The sequence below is a fragment of the Macaca mulatta genome, chromosome 9 (assembly GCF_049350105.2).
Source record: "Macaca mulatta isolate MMU2019108-1 chromosome 9, T2T-MMU8v2.0, whole genome shotgun sequence".
Lineage (NCBI taxonomy): Eukaryota > Metazoa > Chordata > Mammalia > Primates > Cercopithecidae > Macaca > Macaca mulatta.
Window position 1 is genome coordinate 61,129,526 of NC_133414.1, and position 26,504 is coordinate 61,156,029.

At 43.8% G+C, this 26,504-nt stretch overlaps 1 protein-coding gene across 1 annotated transcript in view; it reads left to right on the plus strand.

Moving 5' to 3' along the window:
* PTPN20 (protein tyrosine phosphatase non-receptor type 20) overlaps window positions 1-3,135 on the plus strand; it is a 62,564-nt gene extending 59,429 nt beyond the window's left edge. The window contains exons 8-9 of the mRNA XM_015146968.3: window positions 706-768; window positions 1,477-3,135. Coding sequence (XP_015002454.1) covers window positions 706-768; window positions 1,477-1,542 — 129 coding nt within the window. The 3' untranslated portion in view covers window positions 1,543-3,135. The remainder of the gene's footprint in view (window positions 1-705; window positions 769-1,476) is intronic.
* Window positions 3,136-26,504: the final 23,369 nt, after the last annotated feature.

Sequence of the window (26,504 nt, forward strand, 5' to 3'; positions counted from 1 at the left end):
TACAGTTGACAAAACTTACATGTGTCCACAATGTCTTGCTGAAACGACTAATACTCAGCTTGTACCATATGTGACTCTCCAGGCAAGTTCAGCAACACCTGAGCGGGTCTATATCCTGTTCAGCTGAGCACACTTCTCAGTGCCGTGCCAGTGTCAAATTGCCATAAGAGTTTCTGGGCACTTACTCCCAGTTTCTCGACTTATTGTGGACCAGCAACAGACCTTTGTAGGCCTGCACCAACTCAATGACCACATCCAGCTGTACTGGTGTCCACACGCAGTCTAGAATCTAGTGTTGGGTCGACTGTTGCTCCAGGTCTCCGTGTGAGTTGACAGAGATCTTCATATAAGAAACAGATATGCTATTGTTGGGGCCAGAGAAAGTCTTCTGTTCCTTTCCAGAATTACAGTGCTGCTTTAAGTTCTGCCTCTGGATAACAAACGGGGACACACAAGGACAAATTTATTACTTATTTTGGAGAGCATTTCTTATTATGAATGATTGCTTCCTGCTTTCTCCTGAAAACCTATTAAAATAAGTCTTCCTTATCCATTGGGTAAGTCAAAAATAGTACATTTTCTTGTGAGTGAAAACGAAATCTTTCTGGTTAAATCTTGACATCTCTTTTACTCTTTGTTGCAATCTGTGAATTTGTGTTTTTCGCCCTACGTGGATCATACAAAATTACTGTCATCTTATTACAGTTCAACATCATGGATATAGTGGCCCAAATGAGAGAACAACGTTCTGGTATGATTCAAACAAAGGTAAGCTTTCACCACATACATAATAATAAGATTAATGAATATAAAGATTAACATTGTCTAACACTTTACCACTTATAAAGTTCTTTTACTGACATAATCTCATTGAATTCCTACTGTTTGAGTTAGACATTAGTTTTGCTCTGGTGCTCTGGTATTCCTGACCAAGTACTTTAAATTCAGAGCAGTAAAGCCTGCTTCACGGGGTCACTCAGATAGAAGGGGAGGAGCCAAGCCTGAAGTTGAGGTCTCCTCATGTCCAAACACATGCCTTGTCCATAATGCCGTACTATGTAAGTAACATCTAAAGTTATTTTTAAAACATTTCTGCATAGCAGTTTGAGATATTTACTTGCCACTAACCTGTCAAAGTTATTGAGATGTCACAAAAAGACATTATTTATGTCACAGATTAGTTAGTAGTCATTGGGAGAGTAGATTAATAGAGTATGGATAATGATAATAAAAAAAAAAACAGTTATGTTAAGCCTTAAGGTAACTAGTTCTAGGCCAAGGACTATATTTTGATCATTTATCTTCCTCATAGTTTTAAAAATGTATTCACATAAAGTTCTTAAGTGTTTATAGTTCAATGTTTGCTCTTTTTAGGAACTTTCCAGTGTGACTGAAAATTACAAATGTGTTTTCTGAAAGTGGGTTCAGATATTCAATTACTTAACATTCTGTTGTTTTTTATATATATGTATATAGGAGCAGTATCACTTTTGTTACGATATTGTGCTTAAAGTTCTTCGGAAACTTCTGACTTTGGATTAAGAAAGACTTCTGTTGCCTCTCACTTGAAATTACCAAGTGGCTTTGAGCCTCCTCCTAAAGAACACGTTCGCACTGTGCTGAAGGGCTTTGCTATGCATACAGTCTGCTTTCTTGGTTTATCGATTTATTTTCTTTCTAAAAGCTCCCTGAACGGCAGCATCATTTGGCTTGGGGTGAACAGTGTTTACTCATTGATCTTGCTAGACAATATCAAAATACCTTCCCACATTTTCCAGTGAAACAGATGTTACATAAAACAGTTGCAGCTTGGCTATTTGGTTGAAGGGATTACAGAGCCCAATAAAGGATTTAAACTATATTCATTAAGATTTTATTTGGAAGGGTGGCTGGAGAGAGTTGAGGATTTCCAGGACTTTATAAGCTCTTATTCTGGGAGAACATAAGGCCAATAAACTACAGGATCACATCATGACCTCTTCCAGGCATTTTTAAGACAGATATCTATTCATGTTCTTTAGCTAGAGCCTGTACCTAACTAGCATTTGAATAACCTAGTTTAAAAAGAGTTCAGTTAGGGTGGACTAACTTTGGACACAAATTGGCTTCTATTTCCTACATTTTCACACTGCTGCCTTCCTACAGCAGCTAGACAAGGACCTGTTGGTCTGGGAAGGATTTCACGGATGGGGAGAGCTCCTCTTGGTGAACAGTCCAAAACTAAAATAGATGTTTATATAGAAAGTCCAAGAGGAGATTTTTGCCAGGCCTGAGTTCTTTCCTATCCCACCCTAAACCTTAACATATTACTTAGTCTGCTTTGTTAAAAGCAAGTATTACATTTAACTTGCCTCTTACTCTTTGCCCTTTAGCTAACTCATAAAGTTTGATATAGGCATTATTATATAATTCTGAGTCATTCATGGTATCTCTTATGTTTGATGTATTTTTCAAACTAAGATCTATGATAGTTCTTTTTCCAGAGTTCCATTAAATCATTTATTTCCATTACTTTCTCACCTCTGTTGAAACATTTAGAAACTGGATTTGGGAACCAGAGTTTGGAAAACCAGATTCATAGTCATGAAAATGGAAACTTGTATATTCTGTTTTTGAAAAGATGGGGCCATTATTACATTAATTTTATTATAGGACTTTGCCTTGTACAATTAATAGTGATATTTTGGGCAAGGAGTTTTGGTGACCAGTTATACCTAATTATAAGCTATAAAACAACAGATATGAGTGTTTTTACAGTTTAACTCAGTGGAGATCAGAATATTCTATTTATTGAGAAAATGTTTAATGTCAATCTATAAATCTTGAATTTCTAAGAGGCGTACTTTCTTATTTTGGCTGAATGAGTATATTTGAATTGATTGAATAATTGATAATTCTCATTTTAAATATAATTATATGCCAAAAATATATTTGATGTTAAATCAAATAGATGATTCTGTTTACATTGTTCATATGAATAATAGTCTGTGTTAATTTCATTTTGATAATTGACCCTTAATATTTGTATCTCTAATTTTATTTTCTCTCTGTTACTGTAAAATAATAACTATAATGTATAACAATTTTCTTCAGAAGAATTCTATGCTATTATTAAAATAAAATATTTACTATGTATTGCCTGAAGTATTTTTATCTGGGCCTTGAAATAGTCTTGTAAAGAAAAATTCCACAATGCTTAATGTTAAACATGTCTCTCCTTTAATGTATGCCTCGTATTTTTACAGCTGGACTACTTTTTAGTTTTCCAAGGAAATTAAAGGAGTGAATATGGAAATACTAATTGCATTTGTTTTCCCTTCATTCTTGGAAGGTGAATGCCAAAGTGAAAACTTTTGCCTTATTGAAATAATTTTATATCAGTAATGAATCAATTTCTACCTGCAATATGAATATGAAACTCTCATTGACACCTTTGTGAGTATATGAATGCTAATTTAAAGGAAGTTTTAAAATATTTAAATATAAGCATATATACATTTATTAACTTTCAACTTTAAATACGTATTTTTAAAGTTGTGTGTTCTTGAGGCTTACATGTTAGACCAAAGCTTTTCAGAAATAAACATCATAGATTTTTTTCTTCCATATTAGAGTTAGTAATTTATCTTCCTTTGGACCTTTTACCCCCAATCTCCTTAGAACGTTATTGAATTTTCAGCTAAGTTTACCTTTAGCTCTCAAAAGTTATTTTAGTGATTTATTTTTATTGAAAAACCTCAAAGGAAAACACCTTTAAAAAGTCTAAAGCAAAAAACTTTTATTTCCTACTTAATTTTTTTCTAATTCCTGGAAAGAATTCATTTTCTTCTATGTTGTCTTGAGGTTCATGTAATTGAACAAAAAGATTCAGAAGGTCTCTATTAAGTAAAAACAAGTCATCGGTATTCAATGGGGGTGATGAATTGCTCACTGGAACACTCATTTGTCTACAGCCACAATCAAAAACTGGTAATTACTTCATAATTAAACAATTTGAATCAGAAGGGATCTTAAAAGATTGAATACAAGCATCGTATTTGATATTTGAACGTGATAAAGAACAATTTTTAGAAACCAACAGCAACATCAAATTTGTAGGTGAAAAAATAGAGCCCCCCTATTAACAAAACAATACCTCCTGTTAGCACAGTAGCTGAGTATTGCTCCAGAGTTATCTAGCCGATGCAGTAAGACTGCAAAAGTGGAATAATTGCTGTAAATATTGGAAAACTAGAACAAAATGATCTTTTGTTTGTATGTTGTTCACATAGAGATAAGAGACTCAACTCAAAAATAGTATTAGCAAACTTATGAAGTTAAGATACAAGATGACTATGTAAAAATTAATCTTTCTCTACATCTATTAGTCTGTCTCTTCATCTACAACTAGCAAACTGTGGCCCACAGGCCGTATCTGACTTCTTTCCTTTTTTTGTAAATAAAGCTTTATGCCCATTTGTTTACATATTGTCTATGGCTGCTTTTGTATTATGGCAATGGCTGAATGAATAGTATCAGCAGACATCACATGTCTTATAAAGCCTACAATTTTTACCACCTGGCCCTTTAAAGAAAACGTTTGCCAGCCCCTGTCCTGTATCTTCAACAGGAAAAATATCTCTGTGCAACAGGCATATATAAAATGTATATTTTATAAAATATATGAAATACTTAAGATTAAACTTAACAAGAATGTGACCAGATGATGCTTACATTCTAAATGAACAGTAGATGTATGAAAAGAACCAAGATATTTTTGAGAAAGAAAAATTAACTGGAGGAAAGGGAAAAGGCTTGCCTTAGCAATAGTCAAAGTATTATCTAAAGTCACAGTAATGAAAACAATCTGATTCTGGCACATGGATATATAGATAGATAAATGGAACAAAATAGAGTTGAGCATTACAGACTCATTTATATTTGTGAATTTATGCTATGGATAGCATTTCAAATACAGAGCTTCAAATACATGAAACAAAAATTGATAGATAAGGTGAAACTGGAAAAATAGGCAAATCCATAATTAGAGTTTGAGATTTCAGCATTTGTCTCTAAGTAATTGATAGAACAAGTAAACAGAAAATAATATATAAAAGATTTGAATAACCCTTCCAACCTGCTTTACCTAACAGATATTATAGAACCCTAAACTACAGCAGAATACACATTCTTTTCAAGTGGACATAGAACATTCACCAAAAAACACTATATTTTGGGTCATAGTCTCACTATATTTCAGAAGAATGTAACTATATAAAGTATGCATATAGAATTAACTAGAAATCAATAATGTAAAGATATTTTTTAAATTCCAAAATATATGGAAATTAAACAGCATATTTCTAAATAATATATGAGTCAGAGAAAAAATTAGAAGTTACAAAATATTTGGAACTGAACGAAAATAAAAATGCAACAAAACTTGTAAGATTCATTGACAAAATGTGGGGAGAAAGTCATGCACTTGTTTGATTCATGCTGAATTTGTTATACCTATGCAAGTGTCTCTACAAGTTTCATGTTAAAAGAGATTCCTGAGCTGAAAACTCAGATATGGAGAAATGCTTGCCTTGAAAGTGATGTTTGAGGGCATGGGAATGGATGAGCTCCACAAAGAAAGTGAGGTGGAGGCCAAGGGCAGAGTGCTGGGGAACTTCAACATTCACTTCGACCGTGATTGCCCTCCAGGGCCTGGCCTAAGAACTATCTCTTCCATGAAGCCTTCTAACACTCATCTCTCCCTCTGCTGATTCCTTCAGCAATGCTTCTCAAACTCTGGTGAAGGACCAGTTTTATTTACCAACTGATAGACTTGAACACAGCCAAAAGATCCAACAGATATTTACTGGGAGGTGTGGTGGGGCTAAGCTGAGGATGGTGTCTGAAACTGGATGGGCATTGCTCACTTTCAAAGTGGAAAAGTGCAAGGAGCACATGGTAGGGCCTGAAGGGGTTAGAGCTGTGTAGCTCTTATCTGCTTTAAAGGTGACCAGCCATGGCTCCTTCCCAGAACAGAGTCACACTGAGGAGAAACCTTAGAATTAAAATTGAGCAGAATGGAGAGAATGGGCTGAAGAAAAGAGAAGGTCCTATAAAAGTGATTGAGAATACAGCCAGAAAACCTCAGAAAGCAAGCTTAGTGAACTTGTGAGAGCTGTCTGTCCAAGCCAAGTTTACTTCAGGAAAACCAAATTCACATGGAAACAAGCACTAGAAAATATTATGATCAAATCCCATACAAGTTACCATAAGAAAACAAAGACTGAGGAGCTGAATAGCATCCCTTACAAACAATGAAGGTATACCAGAAAGATATACTCAAAACACAGTTCTCAATGGCAAGCAGTTCAGAAAGTCACAGAAAACGATATCCTACTATTTCAAAATGAGCTTAAAGACAATAGGAAAATTGCATAAAGCAGGATGGAACAACAAAAATCAGAACTAGAAAATTTTAAAGCAGTGTGAAAATCAAGAAAGAATTAGAAACAAAAATTAGAAATAAAATCCATAAACTAGAAAAAACAAAAAATTTGATAACTGATGCTTTACAATAAATAGAAAGCTTAAGAGGAATAATTTCAAAACAAAATGGAGAAAGAAAACAGGATTTAAGAGCATAACAAGAATCAATGATAGGGAAAGAAGACTAGTAGATAGATAATAGAAAGTTTAAAGAAGAAAAACCAAAGCAAGGGTTCAGAACAAATTCACTAATTCAAGAAATATTTAGAATAATAATTAAAGAAAATATTCCTGAAATAATTGGTTATAAAAGTATATGTTGAAATATCATAGTACATACTTGAAACCATCAAATGAGTATGACCAATACCAAGGTTTAATACATTTTTACATAAAATTGCTGTAGTTTGAAGAAAGAAAATGGGGGGGGGGGTTTGTGCAAAAGAATATGAGGAAAAGAAAATTAGATTATTGTCAGATTTTTAAGAGTAATGCTTTAATACAAAAGAAGATGGAATAATATAGTTAAAATGTCCAAGGAAAGATTTTTATGAGCCAAATATGTTATATCTAGAAAAACTGACCTTGATGCCCTGGGTGCAAATTGAAATCAACATGCAAGAGCTCAGGAAATATTGTTCCCAAGAGCCATTCCTCAGTAGATGCAGAAACAAAATTCTAATCAAATTTGATATCCATTCTATATTTTAAAAATAAAAATTTTTTGTAAACTTGGAATAGAAGGGAATTACCTTAATCTGCTAGGGGATAGCTACAGCAAACTTATAACAGGAGCACATTTTATGGTAAAACACTGTTTCTGTCCTACAAGTCAAGTACTGTCTTGGACTGGTCTCAAGAATGGATTGGAGTGCAACTGGGGAAACCGAGTTCACCACACAGCCAGGCTTGGAGATAATAACCCCAGGGAAACAACTAAAAGTTCCTTTATGCAAAAGAAGCTATCTTCCTCACTGGTGACAATGCCAAAATTTTTTCAGATATAGAGGGGGAGTGGATTTGGTTAATTACACTCCATAGAGCACCTTTAAAATTCTCTGTCAAGACTTTCTCTTCAGGATCACCACTGAGATGTCAGCAATCGGAACCATCTCTCTTACACATCAGATGTATAGAAGGCATTTCACAGTCCAGACTGAAATATGTATGGCACAGTATTTCATTCTCCAAGAATATACATCTCCAGCAGAGCACAAGACTGCGGTTGCTGAAGGGCTTATTTACCAGGAATTCTGCCTGCATGAAACAGAAAATGAAGTAAACATTAAAGCGAATAGCAACAAAGGACTGAATCAATAGCAACAAAGGACTGAGGCTGGCTTTCCAAGAGTCTGAGCCTTACTGTATGGACTTACAAAACCAAATGGTGCCTGGGTCCTTTCGTTATTTCCTGAGCTGCTTGCGGTTGAGAACTGGGGCATGCTGGGGCCTCACCAGGATGTCTGGGCTGGCATACCTGTGGGGTCAACTTGTTTCTATGAGAGTTCTTATGACCTCTAGGGAAGACAATGACTGGGCCCCTGGCACTGACTGCCACCCCCAGAGCTAGGTGGCATGCCACTTGCTATGACATTAGAGCACAATAGCCATTCCTGACTTCTCAGGTCACATACTGTGTGGGAGAATAACCCAGGCATAAAGAGACTGCCAACACTCTGGACAGAGCCAAAGACCATGAATAAGGGGTTTGTAATAATGTTAGGGAGGCCAAATGTTGAGAAGGGTTGCTCATATTTTTGTCTGGATTTAGACCTTCAGGGAAAGTATGTCAAGTTGAGGCTGGGTAAATGGCATGACAAAGCCAAAACATTATGAGTATGATAAGAACAGATAGCCTGGGGATATTCCTTTGTTGGGGGGCGCTCCTCAGGGGTTTCAATGAAAAGAAAAGAGCCCTCAACTCTTTGCTGTAACGATGAGAGCACAGGAACCTGCTGCTTTGAGGCTGGGACAGGAGCCACACCTGCAGCCAGGAGGGTGTTCTGCCAGGGGAATCAGAGTTTGAGGAGTCCAGGGACCCCTGGAGCAGCTGCCTCAAGGGGGTGAGGAGGAGCTTCAGAGTGCTGCACAACACTTGGAGATGGGCTGGGGACTCCTAAATAGATGAGTGCTGGGGGAGGCGCCTCTGGGTGAGGAGGCTGTGGTTTTGCTCTAGCTTGGGCTCTATTGGGACTATTGGTCCAGGAAAGTCACAGAAGTAGCCCTTCTCACGCTCATGTGTACTCTGGTTGCCAACACCCAGATACATGGACATTCGTGCAAGTGTGTATCTCCTGGCACTATGCCACTTGCCCTGTGACACACCTGTCTAATAAGTAGGGCAGGTGGGAACATGGTCATATTCCAATTGTCGATGAAAACAAACACTATAAAATATTTGAAGAGATTTAAGCAAATTAGTACCTGAAGAGCCTGGAGAAGAACTTACATGGATAAAATGGCATCACTTCAGCTTTTGGTTATGAAATTAGGAACATAAGGATAAGGAGGAGTGAATTAAATATCCGAAGAGCATAATATAGTGACTAATTTGTTTTGTCTCTTCAGCTAGTGTATAGAAATTTCCTTATGCATAACTTGGTTGATGAGAGTTCATCCTCCAAAAGGTTTTCCAAAATGGGCTCACAAGTTCTATTGTCCTTGATTTCTGGCATTCTTTCAATTTCTTGAGGTTCTTTATATGTACATGACATTTTGGTTCTGTATAATATTCATGTGTCATTCTTTTCTCACTTGGAGGTCTTTGTAGACATTGTTTCACTTACTTTCTCTTTCTCATTCAGTGTTGTTATGGAGGAATCTATTGTGTTAGAAACATAATTCTCATAACGAGAGAGAGTGAGCACATTTTATTGTTTCATTTAGCTTTATAATGACTTGCCAGTGGGAAGGCAGAAGACCTGGGTTGGAGGGCATTAAGAAACAAGAATTGCTTTCCCCAAGCACTGTTGTCGACTCATTTATTTTTTATTTTTGAAAGTTTTAAATTGTATTACGTAAAAGTAAAGAAAAGAGGCATATATTCCACTAGAGTTCGTCATTAATACAGAGTCTTTCATTGACATGCTAAGTTCTTTCTTTCTTTTTTAAAAAATGTCAACTTTTATTTTAGATTTAGGGGATACATGTGCAGATTTGTTACATGGGTATATTGTGTGATGCTGAGGTTTGGCATATGACTGATCCCACCACCCAGGTAGTCAGCATAGTACTCAATAGGTAATTTTTGAACTCTTGCCTCCCTCCCTCTCTCCCAACTCTAGGAGTCCCCAGTGTTTATTGGTTCCATCTTTATGTCCATGAGTACCCAGTGTTTAGCTCCCACTTATACGTGAGGACATGCAGTATTTGTTTTTTTTGTTCTTCCATTAATTCATTTAGGATAATGGTATCCAGCTGCATCCATGTTGCTGCAAAGGACATGATTTCATTCTTTTTATGTGGCTGTTTAGTATTTCCTGGTGTGTATGTACCACATTTTCTTTATTCAGTCCACACTGATGGGAATCCAGGTTGATTCCACGTCTTTGCTATTGTAAATTGTGCTGAGATGCACAAACAAGTGCATGTGTCTTTTTGGTGGAATAATTTATTTTTCTTTGGATATATACCCAGTAATGAGATTGCTGAGTTGAATGGTAGCTCTAAGTTCTTTGAGAAATATCCAAACTGCTTTCAACAGTGGCTGAACTAATTACACTCCCACCAACAATGTATAAGCATTCCCTTTTCTCCACAGCCTCGTCAGCATCTGTTATTTTTTGACTTTTTAATAATAGTGATTCTGATTGGTGTGAGATGGTATCTCATTGTGGTTGCGTTTCTCTGATGATTAGTGATGTGGAGCATTTTCTCATATGTTTATTGGCTGCATTTATCTCTTGGTTTGGGAAGTGTCTGTTCATGCCCATACTCATTAACTTCTCTTCAACATAGTACTGGAAGTCCTAGCCAGAGCAATCAGGCAAGAAAAAGAAATAAGAGATAATATGATCGTAAACCAAGAAAACCCTAAAGACCCCATGAGAAGGCTCCTAGAACTGATAAACAACTTCTGTAAGGTTTCATCAGACAAAATCAATGTACAAAGATCAGTAACATTTCTATACACCAATAACGTTCAATCTGAGAATCAAGAATACAATCCTATTGACAACAGCCACAAAAAATATCTAGGAATACATCTAACCAAGGAGGTGAAAGATCTCTACAAGGAGAATTACATTACACTGCTGAAAGAAATCACGGATGATGCAAACAAATGGAAGAACATTCCACGCTCATGATTGGAAGAATCAATATCATTTAAATGGTCAACTCACTTTTAAACTCTTTCTGCTACCTTTTTTTGAGGGCCTCTCTCATTTAGCTCTTCCTGCATGGAAGCCATAGTTTTCATCTATTGTGTATTCTTGAGCTACCTGTTGCTTTCTTTTCTACTATCTTCGAATGGCTGCCTTGGTTGTTCCTTTCCTCTTTGGAAGCCGCTTTTCCTCCTCTCTGCCAGCTGATGCTGACAGTTGGTGTTGAATCAGGGCAGGGGGCAACTCAGATTTTGCTCTGTTGTCTCTAAACCCATCCTCACCAACACTGTCCCGTAGGGGCAGGGGTGTCTCTGCTCCTCAGTTTCGAGTAGCATATAGTTTCGGAGGAGTGAATGAATGCAAATACCTGACTTTCACTGTGTGATCTCCTAGTGTTGGGGCGAAGAAGGCCCCCATAATGTCCTTTCACTTTTAGAGAAACTGAGTGCCACCACAGGACCAAGAATAAGTAGCATAAGTGTTGTCACAGAGAACCCTCAGGAGCTTTCCTTTTTCATGGAATGAGAAGAGATGCATTTGAGTTTTCATTCTGCAGTGCCAACTAGGATTATTACATAGATCACATTTGACAGATAGAACAGCACCTCTAGCCCATTCTCTCCCAGGCCATTTTTTGACAGAGGCAAGCTAGTCATGATTAATGCATAGTGGTGGTGGGGGTCACATTTTAACTCATGCTGCTGTCCAAGGTTTTGGGAAATCTGTCAAGCTAATCCTCCTGAATTTTGAAATTCCTGTTTTGCTTAGAAGATTCTGCTAGTAACAGATAGACCCAAGACTTACTAGTTAAAAATGAAATAAGTCATAGCATATGTCAGCTGTGTCTAGGATTCAGCCCTCTATGTGTATAGTTGCTCAAAGATATTAAAGCCCCCTGTCCTGTCTGTCTCAGAGGACTGGAGAAGCTGCCAATGATGATCAAAGGTGACATAAGACTCAGGCCCTGCTGACCCTGGAAGCAGGCCAGGGACAGTTCACTCACCGAGCACAATCGCAACCAAGGAAACACAGGGACAAAGGGAGGACAAAAATAAATAGACAGTCTTTGAATCAAAATAATGACTCAACTGTGCAGGGTTCCCTTCTCAATACTGTGGTTGGGCTAAGACACTTTTCCTCTTTGACCTGACTTGATTTTATGTTGGCCTTGCACCACCTTGCACACAGGGTCCTCTGTGAAGTGCAGTTCATATGCATGTTCTGCCCATGATGGGAAGTGGGATTGTGGGCATTTCTTGTAAGTAGAAGTGGCTGTCTGTCCTTTCCTGGATAGCAGTAAGAATCTGAAACCCACTCGGCATAATGTCTTTCCTAGGCCAGAATCATTCTGCTCCAACTGGAACGCACACTATTCTTGTGTTCCAGGCTGTGGGAACAAGCCTCAACCCTGCAGGGCTGCTGGGAAGGAAAGGTGTGGGTACCCGGATGGGTCCTTGTTGCTGAGATCAACTTTCATTTCTTTATTTCTCGAGAGAAAGACACCAGGGAGACCAGCACCAGGCTGGGCTTAGAACAGCCATGTCTCCTCTCAGAACTGTTATTCTCCAATAATTCATATAGAACTTCCTTTTACCACCACCCTCGCAATAAGTCAACCCCACCTTGAAAAAAAAAAAAAAAAAAGGACAGAAAACAGACGGCTGTTTTACAAGCTGATTGTTGGGTTGATAATTAATTTCAATAGCTACCTCTGATATTAACCTTGGTTCAAACATATCTTAATCTTTGCCATATTCATTTTGTATTATCAGTACCTAAGGTATTTTCTAGCCCCCAGAAACTCTGCTAAATGAGTGAATAAATAAATATTATGCAAGGTGGTAGCAGAGTGAGCTCATCCTGACTGAATATTGTATATTCATGCCTGTTCCATGCGCAACTTGGGCTTGGAGACAGCTCCAGCGTGCTGGAAGCCGGGAACCCACGAAGGAGGCAGCTCCACCCAGAGGGCCTCAATGGCCCTGGCCCTGCAGTGCCCGGGACAGGCGCCCCTCTCACAGAGCCCAGCATGCAGTTCATGCCCAGAGATTATAAATCAAATCCCTGGAATGCCTTCAGATGGGATCACGCCACAGCTGGAGGAATTTTCTTTTTTTCCCCCCAAACTTAGCACATCATAAAACATAGCCATTTGGGGAATGAGAACAGCCAGGAGGTGTTTTCGCCTTGGAAGCTCTGTTCTGGGAAGGCTGGGAGGGTGCGGTCAGGACTGTGATACAGCCACACAGCCCGGGCAGCTTTGCCAGCAAGCACCCGGAGGGCCTCGCCCCACATTCTGGGCTCCCGCTGGACCAATGGGCTGGCTGCTGTGGCCCAAGGCTAGCCCGAACTAGCAGGAAAAGGCCGTGGCTCCCTCTACAGGGCCACCTCGGATTTGTGACATGCAGGCTTACTGTAAGCGAGTGTGGATTTGTCCTGGATTCAGCACTGAATCCCCGCATCTGTTTCTGAGTCCGTCAGCACCTGTACCTGGCCCAGGTAGGTATAATGCACTTCTGGTCCGTGATGCCACGGGTGTCCAATACCTGCTTCCTGGCCTTAGAGAGCAGCACCCCTACCAGGTCCCTGTCCCGGGTCAGACCAGGGTCATGGTCTCCATCGATTCCTCCCCTCCCTATGCAGGAACATTGCTCTACTTTCAAGAGGTGGAGTCTTTTCCTGCCTCTTGAATTGGTGGCAAACCTTTGACACTCCCTGACCAATAGAATGTAGACAAAGTGATGATTTTTAAGCCAGTCCTGATTCTGGCCCTTAAGAAGACCAGCAGCTTCTGCTACCCTGGGGAAGCCACCATCGTGCCATAAAGAAGCTAGGACTAGACTAATGCCAAGAGGCCAAGTGAAGAGAAGCCACACGGATGAGCACCCAGGTGTGAAACAGTGATGATATCTGCCCGAGGAGGTTGCTGGCAAGATTGCGTGAGGCCACATGGACAGAGTGCTGAGCATGAACCAGGCACACACTAACAGTTGAGCCAGTGTTCACTTCCTTTCCCCCAGTTATCTTGCCCTTCTGACTCTAGAGAAGCCATCTTTTATTCTGGCAACCCTAGGGCTAGGAGGACAAACTTGAATGAGTAACACTTTGCTGTTTGTCCAGCGTGCTGAAGGAGAACACAGTGTTTGTTTAGTGCTGATACACCGCTTCAAATCTAGGCTGACTTGTAAAGCACACATTACATTTGAGAATCGCCTTCTGACCCTTTCTTGAAGCCTTTCCTCAGAGAGCCCAGTGGGCAGTACACCCATGTTACAAATGTGATGGTAACAACCTACAACGCCTAAGATTTGTCCAAAGCAGCCCAGTGAAACCCATAATGGGGTCTATATGTACACATTCACAGCCTGTCGAGGAGAAATTGCACTGGACAGTTGTTAAAAGTGGCAAGAAAGGTTTTTGCAGTAGGGGAGGGAGACAAGTATAGAACTACTAAGTTCAACTTTGCATACAGAAAAGACAGCTGAGGATTTATAGCCAAGGTGCAGGGGTATAGTCAGGGGTCAGTGAGTGGAAAATCACTGAGAGGAACCTAATTATATATCAAGGATGGGGGGAGTCTCCGTAAAATGAGTTCAACAGGCCGAGGCTAGTTAAGAAGAGGGCTCAAAGGAGACTGACTAAAGTCTGGGAAGGAAGGAGTCCTTGTCGAGCCACACCTTCTATTTATTATCAGATTAAAATTCTCCAATATGTGTAATACAAATTCTACTTCCATCCATGCATCCTTCCACCCATCCATCCATCCATTCACTTGCTTTCTAGTTTAATTTTCCTTTCCTCATTTAGTGAATATTTCTAGATATGTCCTAAGTTAAAGGGGCAGCCTAATAAGCAATCTCTCCTATCGTCTATCTATCATCTATCTAATCTATCATCTGTATCTATCTATAATCTATCTATTGTCTATTGATCTATCATCTACTATCTATCCATCATCATCTATATCATCTATCATGTATGTATCATCTTTCTAGCCTAACATATACACATGCATGTCCAACTTCATACATATATACATATGTGTTTTATATATATGTCTGTATAGATGGTTATATCTACATTAGGTGATAGTATATGAGAGAGAGAGATTTGCGGTTGAAGCAGGCAGTGTGAGAAAGGCGCAGAGGTGAGAAGCAGCATGGTGCATTCAGGGGACTGAAAGCGGATTAGCTTGACTGGAGCCAAGGGCAAGGGGATTGGCCGGCTTAGTTTATGTCCCTTGGGGGACCAAAGGGAAGGAGCAGATGGGACATATTAGCTTCACCAGGCAAAGTCACCTTAATTGGAGGTTTGGGATCGCCAGTGAAACAGATGATAATCCAGCCAACGTGACCTGCAGCCTGCAGGAGGACCCCCTGCTTAAGCACGGCCCTACAGTCTCCTGAAAGCACCTTTCTTAGACATTTATGTTTTTCAGGACCACCAGTCCCATGAGTCTCAGAAGAAAGATGGCAAGTACATAAATTACAAAAAAAAAAAAAAAAGTTTTCAAATGCCCTAGGGAGAATCGCTTCATCACAGGCTCCTCAGTGTCTAATCTGTGAGGAGTTTTGCAGTTCCACAAACCCCAGGAAGAGCACATCCCCTGTAACTTATTATGGGAAACACCAGGCTAAGACAGCATGTTTCCCAGAGACTCCCACTCCCATTTACTATGCTGCCAGGGAGTAAGGCGCTGGCACATCAGCACGCATGCCTTACCCTGGAGGTGGGCAGCATCGTTCATTCTAAGAGTGTCTACACCTCTCTCTGCCCCAGAGGAGGAGCTGCTTAGGAAGCGCACACTGATAGGAGAGGCAGACATGGCGGAAGGCAGGCTAGGGGGCTTGGAGGGAGTGTAAACTGCGGCCAGGACTCAGGCAGGGAGAGAGGCCTAAGCTGCGTTTCCAGGAAACAGCCTTGTAGCAGGGCCTTGAGAGAGCTGGGTCTTTGACAGGTGGAGGGGGAAGGCGTTCCAGGTGAAAGAGAAAATAGGAGTCACTATGGTACCAGGCAGGAGGTGGGATCCAGTCCAGCAGATGAAGGACACAGACTTAGACTTGAGGTATTAGATGTGTCAAGTCAGTATAAGTTGGGGTGGTTGGGGGGGCGGCAGGCAAAGCCCTGGCTCTCGATCCCTCCCTTTCCAGCACGCACCTGGTGTGTGTATGTGCACATGGTAGCTCTGGCTCACTCAGGCAGTCATTCTTACCTGGGGGAGGGGAGAGGAGAGGAGGTGGAAAGGAAGTATGTACTTTATGAAAAAGCCTCTTGGGTGACTGCGATAGTCCTTATATTAGCCATCCCTTTTATTTTCTGTATTCTGCTGCTGACAGTTTGGGGCCTTGCTGCCCCTCCCAGGGCTGCCAATTCCTAAGGACACTGAACAAGTCACCCAAGCGCATGCTTTTCAGACACAGACCAACCAGTCCAGAGCTTACACCCTGAACAGCCTCCTCCAGGGGACTCCCACTCATGACCACTACCCACCTGCCCTAATCACCCAGGGCCAGGTGCCAGATACCTGGGCAGCCCCTGTGCCCAGAGCCCTCTCCTATTATTCAAATTAGCTTCTCCTAGGCCTGTTTACCTTGCCTTGCCTGTTGCTTTTCACAGAAACCTCAATAAAGGCTCTTGCCCACAGATTCCCACTCTCCTTGCCCAAACCCAGTGCTTACTAAACCCAGTGCTTCCCTGTGGGGCTCTGACTGAGGCACCACGCCTCTTGTTTCTAGGGATCTGTGTGGAGGCCTCTTTCTTCCTGACAGTCATTTTAATTCCTGTGTGTCTTACCATACCCGATTAAAACAAATCCCAAATACACTTATTATGGCAAGCCCTGGGGCTAGGATGATCAGGACAGTCTACTTGATGCCTATTGACCTACGTAATTATTAATAACACCTCCTTCACTTTCAAAAATGTCCCAGTTCAAAATGCTTCAGGACACTGGTATGGGCAAAGACTGTTCCTAGGTAATACCTTAAAAGTAGAGGAAATCAAAGCAAAAATGGACAAATGGGATCACATCAAGTTAAAAAAATTCTACACAGCAAAGGAAACAAGTAACAAAGCAAAGAGACAGCCTACAGAATGAGAGAAAATATTTGCAAAATATCTATCTAAGAAGAGATTAGTAACCAGAATAGGTAAGGAACTCAAACCACTTAATAGGAATAATAATAATAATCATCATCATCATCCAATAAAAAAATGAGAAAAATAACTGAATAGACATTTCTCAAAATAAGATATACAAATGGCCAACAGATATATGAAAAAGTGCTAAACGTCACTAATCATCAGAGAAATGCAAATCAAAATAATGCAATATCATCTTGTCACAGTTAAAATGGCTATTATCAAGAAGACAAAAAGTAGCATGCTGGCAAAGATGTGAAGAAAGGAGAACATTCTTACACTGTTGGTGGGAATGTAAATTACTACAGTCATTATGGAAAACAGCATGGTGATTCCTCAAAAAAACTAAAAATAGTCCTGTATGACTCAGCCATTCCACAACTGGGTATCTATCCAAAAGAAAAGAAACTGGTATATCAAAGAGATATCTGCACTCTCACATTTATTGCAGCACTATTCACAATAGCCAAGATATGAAATCATCCTATGTCCATCAATGGATGCATGAAGAAACTGCCATGCACATACACAATGGAATATTGTTCAGCCTTTAAAAAGAAGAAAATCCTGCCATTTGCTTCAAAAAGGATGGGCCTAGAAGACATACTAAGCAAAATAAGCCAGTCACAGAAGGACAAATACTGAATGATGTCACTTATATAAGGCATCTAAGATAGTCAAACTCATAGAAACAGTAGAATGGTGGCTGCCAGGGGCTGGTGAGGGGAAGAAATGGGGAATTGTTTTTCAAGGTATAAAGTTTCTGTTATGCAAGATGAGTAAGTTCTGGAGATCTGCTGTACAGCATAGTACCTATGGTTAACAATATAATATTGTGCATTTTAAAATACATTAAGAGGACAGAGTTCATGTTAAGTGTTCTTACCAAAAAACATGACTTACAGAAGTACACAAATTTTTGGAGGTGATGAATATGTTTAGTTCCTTAGTTGTGGTGATGGTGTGTGCATATGTCCAAACTCATCAAGATGTATACATTAAATATGTGCAATTTTCTGTGTATCATTTATATCTCAATACAGCTAAAAAATAAAAGTTTAAGAAGTTAGAAGACAGAAAACTGGAAGAAGTTAGAAGACAGAAAAATGGAAGGAGGTCAGGAAGGAATCAGGAAGCTGAGAGATTTAGAGTCCAGAGGGAAATGTTTGTTTCAAAAAGAGGAAGGGTATTTCTCGGAAAAAGACACACTGGGGAAAGATAAGAGACATTCTGAGGAGAAGGGGAGAGAAGGTGAGAATGTCATTATAGGATGAAATTCTCAATAAATTATAAAGTGAATTCACCTGGTATGAGTTTGGGACGTGGGGGCGGATTTGTGGACTGGGGAAAAAGAAGGAGATTGGGAACATCTGTTGGGATGCTAGCAAGGGATGAAGAGCTGGGCTGTGCAGCAGCCTGGGGGGCTGGTGGGGGTTGCCTGGCTTGTCAAGGAGCCAAGGCACACAGTTGCACAGCTTCCCCTCCATGTTGCACTGGCCAGAAGATACAGGAAGGCAGGTGGTGGCTTATCCATGGTTGGTTCCTGACAAGGCAGCCACAGAAAGGGGGACTCTGCAGGGTTTTGGTCTGTGTGTGAGGATAGAGCTGAAAATGGTTTCAGGAGGGACTTGCAGGAAAAAAGAATGGGGTGTTCTTATGGAAATAAAAAGCAGGTGAACCAGGCCTGGGGAGAGGTGAAAAGGGAGGCAGATTGTGGCCAATGACGGCAATGTCAGAGGGCTTGGCCTGGGAGCTGGTTTGATTCTTGAGGGATGAAGAAACCCAAGATGAGGATGTTTCTGTGTGTGGCTGAGAAGAGTGGAGTCAGAGGCCACCAGAGGGGGCCTGGGAGCAACGTTTCAGCAGAGTCAGATCATGGAGGTTGGTGTCCTCTCCTTTCCCATCCTAGAGACAATGGCAGGGGGCAGAGTGAAGAGGGCGTTGAGGGTCTGGGCCCCCATCCTCTGAGAAGACAGGGAGCTTTGTGGGGGTATGCTGTCAGGGAGTGGCATTATTTTCCAGTGATGTGGTGAACACGCCACCGTGGAGTGGACACAGATAACATGGTAGGGTTGTAGCACAGATAAGATGATTAGTAAGGAAATGGAGGGTCAAAACCACATGCTTCTTCTTGATATGATAAGTAAATATACAACCTTGCAATTATCAGACAGTTTTTTTTTTTTTAACAATCTGTTGCATATCTAGGCCAGTGCTTCTTTCTGAAGGGGATAACTTCAGTGGTGATAGAAGAAAAAGATCATTGTCTTTAAAAACCTGGAAAGTAACTGCGGAGACATAAAGTAACTAGGAACCCTCTAGGTTTACATTCAAAGCCTTCCATTCCGTGCTGAGGGCTCTGGGCCTCAGGCTTCTCATTTTAAAGACGGACATGGGAACTCCTGTGTTGCTTGCCTTCTAGAGTGTGGCCAAGAACTGGGGTGAGGAGAGGAGGTGAAGGGGCGTCAGGCACACTCAGCCCCCTCTGAACAGCAGTGTAAGCATGTGCTGTAAGAGTGTGGCTGGGTTTCAGAGAAGGTAAGAGATGGGAAAGGCTGGGGTTACACAGGGAGAAGATGGAATAAACTGTGTGAAGAGTCTAGGGCTGGTTCTTTAGGGGGAAAGTCTTTTATGAACAGAGAACCATTATTGTCCTAGAAATGAGGAAATCGGGAGAGTCCAGATCATCAGAGGCCACCTAATTAAGGCTGGGCTTAGTCACCCTAACAGGAAGTCTGGGAGCCTGATCATTGGAGGCATACCCTGGACTCAGAAACTCAGCCGGTCCAGCCTGGGAAGGCTCTGCCAGGCCATGGAGGCCCAGCTAGTGCACGCTCAGGCATTCCACTGCGGGCCCACACTCAACCCTCAGCGACGCCTGGAAACATGACTCCCAAGGGCTGGCCCAGGGGCCTTGGCCACGGCTGTAGACCCACCCTCCAGCCACAGCTTGAAGATCTACATGTCCTCCCATTTACAAGGTCTGCAATGAAAAAAAGGAAGGACACTTTTGGAGAAGGAAGAGTCTGGAAACAAAAAGAATGGGGTCGTATTAATTTTGTTATTCCTATGAAACGAATTACAAAGTTAGCAACTTAAAACAACTCACTTATCTCACAGTTCTGTAGTTCAGAGGCCTCGGTGGGCTCAACTGAGTTGTCCGCCCAGAAACCCACAACTGTAATTGAGTTGTTGGTAGGACTGCATTCTTTTCTGGACAATTTGGGGAAAAAAATGTTTCTAAGCTCATTCAGGTTGTGGGCAGAATTCATGCCCTTGTGGTTGTTGGACTGAGGTCCTCACTTTCTTGCTGGCTGATGTCTAAGGACCACCCCAGCTCCTAGAGGCTCCTCTCAGGGCCTAGCCCCATGGCCCCTCTGTCTCAGGAGAGGAGAACCTCCCTAGTGTACAAGCCTCTTTAAGCATTAAATCTCTCTGACTACCTCATCTCCCACCACCAGAAAAAAAATGTTCTACTCTTAAAGGTCTCCTGTGATTAGGTTAGACCCACGCAGAAAAAATCTCCTTAAGGCCAACTGACGGACTAGTAACCTTCATAACGTTTGCAAAGTCCTTGCCCCAAATTAGTAACATAATCATGAGAGTGATAGATTTTCATACTCACATTTACTCACTCAAGGAAAATTATAAAAAAGACGACAGTCATTAGGGGTCATCTAAGAATTCTACCCCTGCCACGGGGCTAGAGATGAAATGCAGCGAGGACAGCCCTGAAAGGAATTTCCTGGTGGGGGCTGTCCCTGGAGGAAGGGGAATTCAGTTTGGGGGTCTTTTCAAGGCCTCTGTTCCCTAATAAGCTATTCAGACGAACGCAGTGAGAATCAGAGAGGCAGCCGTGGTTGGAATCAAAAAGACCATGGACTTGGATATCATCTGAACTGTGTTCATCATTTCTTGCTGTATCAGTTACTTAAAATTACCCTGAATTTTAAAATTACTTCGTGGTTTAAAAAACACATTTATTTAGCTCATGACATAGCGTGGGTCGGGCTTCGTGGGGATGGCTCCCCATGGTATCACCTGGGCAATGCAAGGTGGGGTGGAGGGTCCGCTTTCAAGATGGCACACTGCATGGCTGTCAGCAGGGGACCAAGTCAGGTTCTTCTCCCTGGGCCACTTGGGCACCCTCAAGAAGGATGATTGGGTTCCAAGAGAAACCAGGTTTCTTACAGCCTGAGCCCAGAAACTGGCTCAGCATCATGTCCACAGTGTTTCCTTGGCCAAGCAGCCACAGAGCCCAGGCTCAAAGAGACGGCATAAACCCCACCCCTCAGTGGAAGGAAGGTCAAGGGATTCTGGGGCCATGTTTAAGACTGCCTCCCTTGCTGTGTGATCTTGCCAAAAACTCTGAGCCTTAGAGTCTGACTTTCCTCATCTAGAAAGTAGGAAGAACATCTTATCAGGGTTGCTGTTAGGGTGACTCATGCGAGAATCCTGGTTTTAGAACTTCGAAGGTGGAGGGGTCTCAGAGGTAAGGTCTTTGTACTTTCCCAGAGCAAGGGACTGCTGTGCCTGATGGGAGGAAGAGCAGGAGAAAAGGGGCTTGGCCAGCCTCCCCTGGGAGACAGCAGCTCTGAAATTCCTCTCAGGGCCCACCCCGGAGAGTCAGGGTCCTGGGGTCCATGCCGTGGGACTGCAGATGGCGTTCCCTGGGCTAGCCTGGAGCAGCAGCGAGCGTTGTGGGGGTGGGAGGCTGCCTCCTGCCCCTTAGTCAGGAAGATGGAGTGTTTGGAGGTGCCTGAGTGAGGCTAGGGAATCAGGAGCTGGCTAGGGGTGTCTCCCATAGACGTGGGCAGTGGCTAGTTGCCTCTTCCTAGACTCACCGTGCCAAAGGCAGGGCGTCAGTCTTCCATCGGGGCTGTCCTGGCCTAGAGAGTACCCGTAGATTGTCCGAATGCAGGTGCCCGGGCCCGTCCTGGAGAAAGGCCTGTTCCCACCACGGAGGTCAGAGATCAATGAGCTTCTGTGGCTGGGAGCGATGGCCACACTCCAGCCCGGCGTGGACGGAGCAAGCCCGAGCTGGCGCCATCAGATCTGCTCTCCAGTCCTGGTGCTGGCGACCTCCTTCTCCAGCTGCTGTGGCTGGCAAAGCGGTGCTGTTTGTCAGCCCCCAGCTGTGAGACAGAGCCTGACTTAGGGTTTTTCATAACACCTGGCTGAGTGAGCAGGATCCAAGCCTGCCTCTGAGCGTGGACAGGAAAAAGGGGACTTGTGTTGAGTCTCTCTTTGCTCCCAAGCACCATGTTAAGCAAGCATGACCTGTGACCCAATCCCTACTTTATAGCAGGGAGTGTGGGACTCAGAAGGGGACAAAAAAGGCCCATTGAGTTAGTTCTCTGTGGCAGCGTCACAAACTGCCCGTCCTTTGGTGGCTTCCAACAACAATTATCCTCACACAGTTCCTATGGGGCAGGGATTAGGGTGGCTTCGCTAGGTCTTCTGCCTCAGGGTGTCCCACAGGCTCCCCTCACACAGAGGCTCTGCTTCCAAGCACACTCAGGCAGTTGCTGGTGGATCACTTGCAGACTGTTGGCTGAGGCCAGGCTCAGTTCTCTGCTGCGTGGTCCTCTCCAGGCCACAGCCTGGCCACCGGCTTTCCCTGAAACAGGCAAGCGAGCGGGCAGTAGGCACCCAGGGCAGAACCCAGAGGGTTTTTTTTGTAACCTATTCTTGGAAGTGGCGGCCGATGACTTCTGCCTTGTTCTGTTCATTAGAAACAAGGCACCAGGAGCAGCCTGCAGTCCAGGCACAGGTTCCACAGAAGCACGCCCAGGACATCTGGTGCAGAGCAGGGGTTTAACCACACTCTGAGTGCCTGTTGGTGCCGCGAACCCCACTCACCACAAACGCACTCACAGCACACACATCACACATTACACACCACACACATTACACACACCACACATGCACAGCACACCAGACACACCACGCACATACACACCATACACTCCACACACCTCACGCCACACACTCCACTAACACACCACACACTCCAAACAACATACCACATGCACCACACACATCACACACCACACATTACACACACCACACATGCACAGCACACCACACACATACACCGCACACACCACACACATACACACCACACACCACACACACACCACACACATACACACTACACACCACACACTCCACACACCCCAAACCACTCACTCCACACACAACACACCACGTGCACCACAAACATCACGCACACCACACATTACACCACACATTACATGCACAATGCACCAAATAGATGGACACCACACACTCCACACACACCACACACTCCACACCCACCGCACACACCACACCACAGGCACGCCACACACATGCATACCACACACCACACATACCACACATTACACACACTACATCACATACACCACACCACACACACCACACCACATACTTGCCACACACACCACACATTACACTCACCACACCCACCACACACATGCACACCACACACCACAACACACACATACATCACACACACCACACACATGCACACCACACACTACCCACAGTCCATATACACACATCACACAACAAACACCACACATTACACACATCACACATGCACAGCACACCACATATATCACATACACCTCACCACACATCACACACACCATTTACACATATAACACACACCATACCACACACCATATGCCCTCCACACACACTATGCCACATACACACACATCTCACCACACATCACACACACCATGTACACATATAACACACACCATGCCATACACACCATGCACACTCCACACTCCACACACTCCACACACCACACACACACTCCACACCACAAACACCACATACACCACATATTACACACACTACACGTGCACACACCACACACACCACACACACCCCACATATACCACAAACACACACCACACACACTTCATGCCACACATACTCCACACTCCACACACACACTATACCACACACACACAACACACACACCATACCACACACACCACACGCACTACGCACCACACACACATATCACACCACACGTCACCCCACACACCACATATATACACACAACCACACACACCTGCACATATACATTTGTGCACACATAAACCACACAGTCACACACACACACACACACTGTTGCTGGGAGGAGAAGGAGGAGGAGGACAACGTAGGTTAGACAATGGCTGCTGAGAATGCAGGTTCTGCTGTTACTTAGAAAATCATCTCAGGACGCTAAATAAAATTATGAGCAAAGTTGATTCCACTTCGAATAAAACCGAGTTCAAGAAAGAAGTTAAAGGATCCAGAAAAATCCTTTTTTATGATGGAATAATTTGTGGAGCTTGTAGGAACCAGGCCTTCCAGATGCATACCCTGGGGCGTGCAGTCTTGTGTTCACTGGGTGGGCTTGGGCAAGCTCTTAGCCTTTCAGCGTGACAGTAACACCTCCCTCATGGCTTGGAGCCTGGCATGCACTAGTATGCCCTTAGCAAATGTGACCTCACCCCCTTTCCATTTCAGACTACCTGGCTGTCCTCACACAATCCCCAAATCAGCTTTTGGAAAGAGGAAGGATGCATGGTTTTATGGCTGCTGATGCTCAGCTCCAAGATGGGATCCAAGGGGTAGGAAGCTAGGAGACATTTGTGTGCAGGTGAAGGTGTGGGTAGGGGCCTGAGGTGTGTGTTCACAGCTCTGTGCGTGTGTATGTGCATGTGTGAGAACAATCAGTACCCTGAGTCATGGCACTATGCAAGCCCACTAGGTGGTGCTGCCCGCCTGCGCAGCAATCAGGACCTTGCCAGAGGCAGGTTCTGGGAAGCAGATTCCCCTGACTCCCCACCCACACCCTCAGCTGCTGAACCTGCATATCCTGCTCTATTCTGGGTCAGAAGTTCAAGGCTAACAGATGAGCCCCAGCTGGAAACCTCTGCCATCAGACCCACATCCCATTTGAGCATGGACTTAATATTATGCCTGACTCCCACTTCCCAACGCTGCACGTGTTAATTTCAGAGAGGAAAGGAAGGCTTCATCTGCTCCATGTGAAGCACTTGACACACATTATTGCTTTGGATCTTCACACCCATCTGTCAAGTGAGAACACTGAAGCTCAGAGAGGTTAAGCACCTGCCCAGGGTCACACAGCAGCGAGGTGGAGGGAGCCAGGCCTAACTCTACAGCCCTTCACTTCCATAGCCTGCTGCCTGTGCCCTGCTCTCAGAGGGAGTCTGGTGGAGGAGGGTGTGCTGGGCACAGAGCAGGGAACATATGGGGCCTCAGGACCAGAAACAGAAGACTGAGAAGACTGAAGCCAGATGGGGTGGGGCTTCTGCAGTCAGGGGCCTTTGCTCCCTCCCCTGCGTGGTGCGGCAGGGTGGCTGTAGGACTTTGTGAACCCAGACCTGTGTGAGTAGGGGCTCGTCTGACCCTGTCCATATGAGGCTAGAGCCTGGCAGCCCACAGATGCACAGTCAGTGACTGCACCCTTCTTAGAGGCTGGTGCTTGTTGGTGGCCAGAGCCTCCACCAGGCCCCATCATCAGCCTTTACTCATCCTTCCTGGCCCTTGCAGGAATCCAAGTCTGTGGCCCTTAGACAGGCTGGACTCTGGGCCCCACCTCCTCTGGGACAACTCCCAGAAGCCTGGGAGAGAGGAGTCCAGGCTGGGTGGAGGCCTGTGAGCCCCAGTCACCCTCAGCTTCCTGAGGAGGGACACGGAAGTCTGTCTGCCACTCTGGCCCCTCCTGGGGATGACAGCGGCTACAGCTGGACAAGATCAGGTGCCCACAGGTGCTCCAGCGCTAAGATGCAGATTCCCTGCAGGACCATGAGGCAGAGACCCCATCTGCCCTTTGCCTACCTGTAGGAAATACTACAGAGAGCCAGAGCTATACTATTGCCTGCAAATGTCATCGACCCCCAAGGCCACCTCAGGTCACTGTGCCCATCTCCACATGGTTATGCAGGGCATCGTGGGTGGTGCATTCACCCAGGGTTCCTGGCCCCATCCAACCTGGTTTAATCCCAGCTCTCTCCCCAGCTGTTCAAGCCTAGGGAGCTAACCCTCCTGGAGCCTCAGTTTCATCTTCTGTAAAACAGGGTTCATGAGAGTGCCCACCTCCCGTGAAGAGGGTGAGGATTCAGCAGGATTGGACCTGCACCCAGCACATACTGGCTCCGGCCTCCCCTGACCTCTCACTCCTGGGGCCCAGCCCCTGTGTCCCAGGCTTCTCATGGGGTCCACCTGCCTTGAGCCCTTCCATCCACACACATGAAGAAGATCAGGACCTTCCACTCGCCATTCCCTTCCTGGAGTTCCCAGCGGGCCTCTTCCGGAAGCCAGGAGCCCGGCCACTGCCGCTGACTTCACCATCAGGCCTCACAGCAGTTTCCAAAAGGGATTGCTGCCCTAGGTCCTTGGGCTCTGAGGGGTGCTCGCCCACAAGGTGTTGGTGGGTGGAGCAAGTGGGGAGTTGGGCTCCTGGGCTATCCAGTGAGCCCTCTGCCCAGCCCTGGCCCTTCCTTCTGGGCCCCCTACAGGGACCACAGTGAGGAT